The sequence below is a fragment of the Nematolebias whitei genome, chromosome 18 (assembly GCF_014905685.2).
Source record: "Nematolebias whitei isolate Nwh7 chromosome 18, NemWhi1, whole genome shotgun sequence".
NCBI lineage: Eukaryota > Metazoa > Chordata > Actinopteri > Cyprinodontiformes > Rivulidae > Nematolebias > Nematolebias whitei.
Window position 1 is genome coordinate 40,892,686 of NC_056515.1, and position 2,500 is coordinate 40,895,185.

The window sequence follows — 2,500 nt, forward strand, 5'->3', positions numbered from 1 at the left end:
AGTCTGCAGAGGATCCTGACAGCAGAGCGACTGTTGATCCAGTCTGCTGGGGATCCTGACAGCAGAGTGACAGTTGATCCAGTCTGCAGGGGATCCTGACAGCAGAGCGACAGTTGATCCAGTCTGCAGGGGATCCTTACTGCAGAGTGACTGTTGATCCAGTCTGCAGGGGATCCTGACAGCAGAGCGACAGTTGATCCAGTCTGCAGGGGATCCTGACAGCAGAGCGACAGTTGATCCAGTCTGCAGAGGATCCTGACAACAGAGCGACAGTTGATCCAGTCTGCAGAGGATCCTGACAGCAGAGGGACGCGACAGTTGATCCAGTCTGCAGGGGATCCTTACAGCAGAGTAAAATAATCCTCCATCACCAGCGGGGGTTGAAAGGCAGCTGTGTGATGAAGAGGACAGAAGCTCGGAGGAAGATGAAGATAGTGATCAATGACTTCCTGTTTTTTAACCAGCTGTGTCACCAGCACTGTTGTGAAAAAAACATTTATATGTATTTATGTATGTTACTGGTAAATATTTAAAAGTTAAAAAAAATTCCTATGTAAATATCTCATGTTACAATGTGCACATCCACAGCTTATAGACATGTGTGGCCTAAATATGTACTTTTTTTTAGTGGGCGTGGCTTAAGTTCATGCGCACTCAGTAGTCTGGAAATTACAGTAAACGTCTTGGAAAAATACACTGAACACCTTTAGATTAAGAAAGGCAACTTTATTTTAGGTTGTTGTGATTCAAGAACTAGAATGAAAAATAAAAATTGCAAAAAAGCAAACAACTAACTTTATTTTTTATGTGCACATTTATTTTTCATTCAACCTTTATTTGTACAGGTTAGTGTCATTGAGCCTCGAGGACTCGTTTACAAGAGAGTCCTGATTTAACCAAGAACACAGACGAGGTGCAGACAACAACAACAACAACAACAACAACAATCATAAAAAACATATAAAATGAAAAGTAAATAAATGATATTACAACGAAACAACAGCTTCTTTATAAAGTGATATGAAATATAAAAACGAACACGTCTGCGGTGGTTTTTCCCATGAACTTATCAGATGTTTGAAGCCACTTGGAGAGGTCAAAGGTCGAGAGCTTCAGATCTTTTTGTAAGGTGTTCCAGGAAACAGGAGCGGAGGAGGAGAAGGTCCTTTCAGTCTAATATATTGTCACAACAGCCAGTTTTTAAAAGTCCCCTGTTCCAGGGTGAAAAGGAGGAACAGGAAGCACCGCCCTCTGTCCGTGCATGTTGTGGCAAACTGGGTTGTCATGTCAAAGTCAGATGTCCACCGCCGTGTGTACCGTGGTGCTGAAAGTTTGTGAACTCGTTATAATTTTCTGTATTTCTGCATCAGTCTGACCTAAATTATCTTCACATTTCCACACAAGTCCTAAAAGTAGATGAAGAGAACCAGTTCAACAAACAAGAGCAAATATTAATCTTGGTCATTTATCAATGGAGGACAATGATCCGGTATAAAGGAATGCATATCGCCCGCCGTCTTTCAGGCCAGAGTTTGATCTTCTCATGGTGGGAAACGAGCTGCGGCTGAAGGTCCAGCTCCAGGATCCTTTAGCTCTCAGAGTTCATGTAGGACCAACTCTCAGGAACTACCACACCAAATTCAGCTCAGCACCTGCCAATTTGTTTTAGTGTTAATGAGCTGTGGCACATTCCTTTCTGATCGTTTCCATAAAACCTGTCCCCTTGTTTACATTATTGGGTGGACGCGCGCACACACACACACACACACACACCAACGATATTGTCCTAACCTGAAACAGAACCTGCTGCTCTGGTCGTGACCTCTGAGATGGGATCAATAGTTGGAGCCAGAGGTCAAAGGTCACTCTCTCTGACTGTATAAAACAGCAGGTCTGGAAATCATTTGTCATGGATTTATTGATCAGCTGAATAAATGTGTGTGTGTAAACACACAGAGCAGAGGGTCACGTGTCTGGTCTGCAGGCCAGTTAATCTTCCTCCTCCTCCTCCTCCTCCTCCTGGTCTTTAAAGCCCACAGCTGCAGTCTGATGAACACCTTCCAGGATCTGCTGCTTCATTTACGCGGCACAATGACGCGCGTGGCCGCTCTCCTTCCTCTCATTTTGTCGTTACTTCTGAGCTGCGCACGCGCCTCCATCCTCTGCTCGTGGACCAGAGTCCTGCCGAACCACACAGTGCACGTGAGTTTTGTCCGGAGCGAGCCCGCGCAGGGCCGTGCCTCCGTGCGCCTGTACCACGCCTCCTGGTCCGGCCGGAGCGCGCTGCTCGGCTGCACGTGGACCGACGACGCAGCGCTCGTCCGGAGCTACGTGTCCGCGTGCCGCGAGCGCGCGCTGGAGTTTTCCTCTCCCCCACGTGGAAACATTAGTTTGCGCTCCGTGTTTGAGGCGGGACAGTGCGCGCCTCTGGCTGCTCCAGGGAGGAGGCACGTGAGGAGCGCTGGAGGTCAAGGACACCAAAGGTCAGAGGTCAGGGTTC

At 47.2% G+C, this 2,500-nt stretch overlaps 1 protein-coding gene across 1 annotated transcript in view; it reads left to right on the forward strand.

The window, feature by feature from the left end:
* The first annotated feature begins 2,091 nt into the window (after positions 1 to 2,091).
* Positions 2,092 to 2,500, forward strand: part of pla2g3 (phospholipase A2 group III) — an 18,550-nt gene continuing 18,141 nt past the window's right edge. The window contains exon 1 of the mRNA XM_037692087.1: positions 2,092 to 2,500. This exon is cut by the window's right edge and continues 84 nt beyond it. Coding sequence (XP_037548015.1) covers positions 2,092 to 2,500 — 409 coding nt within the window.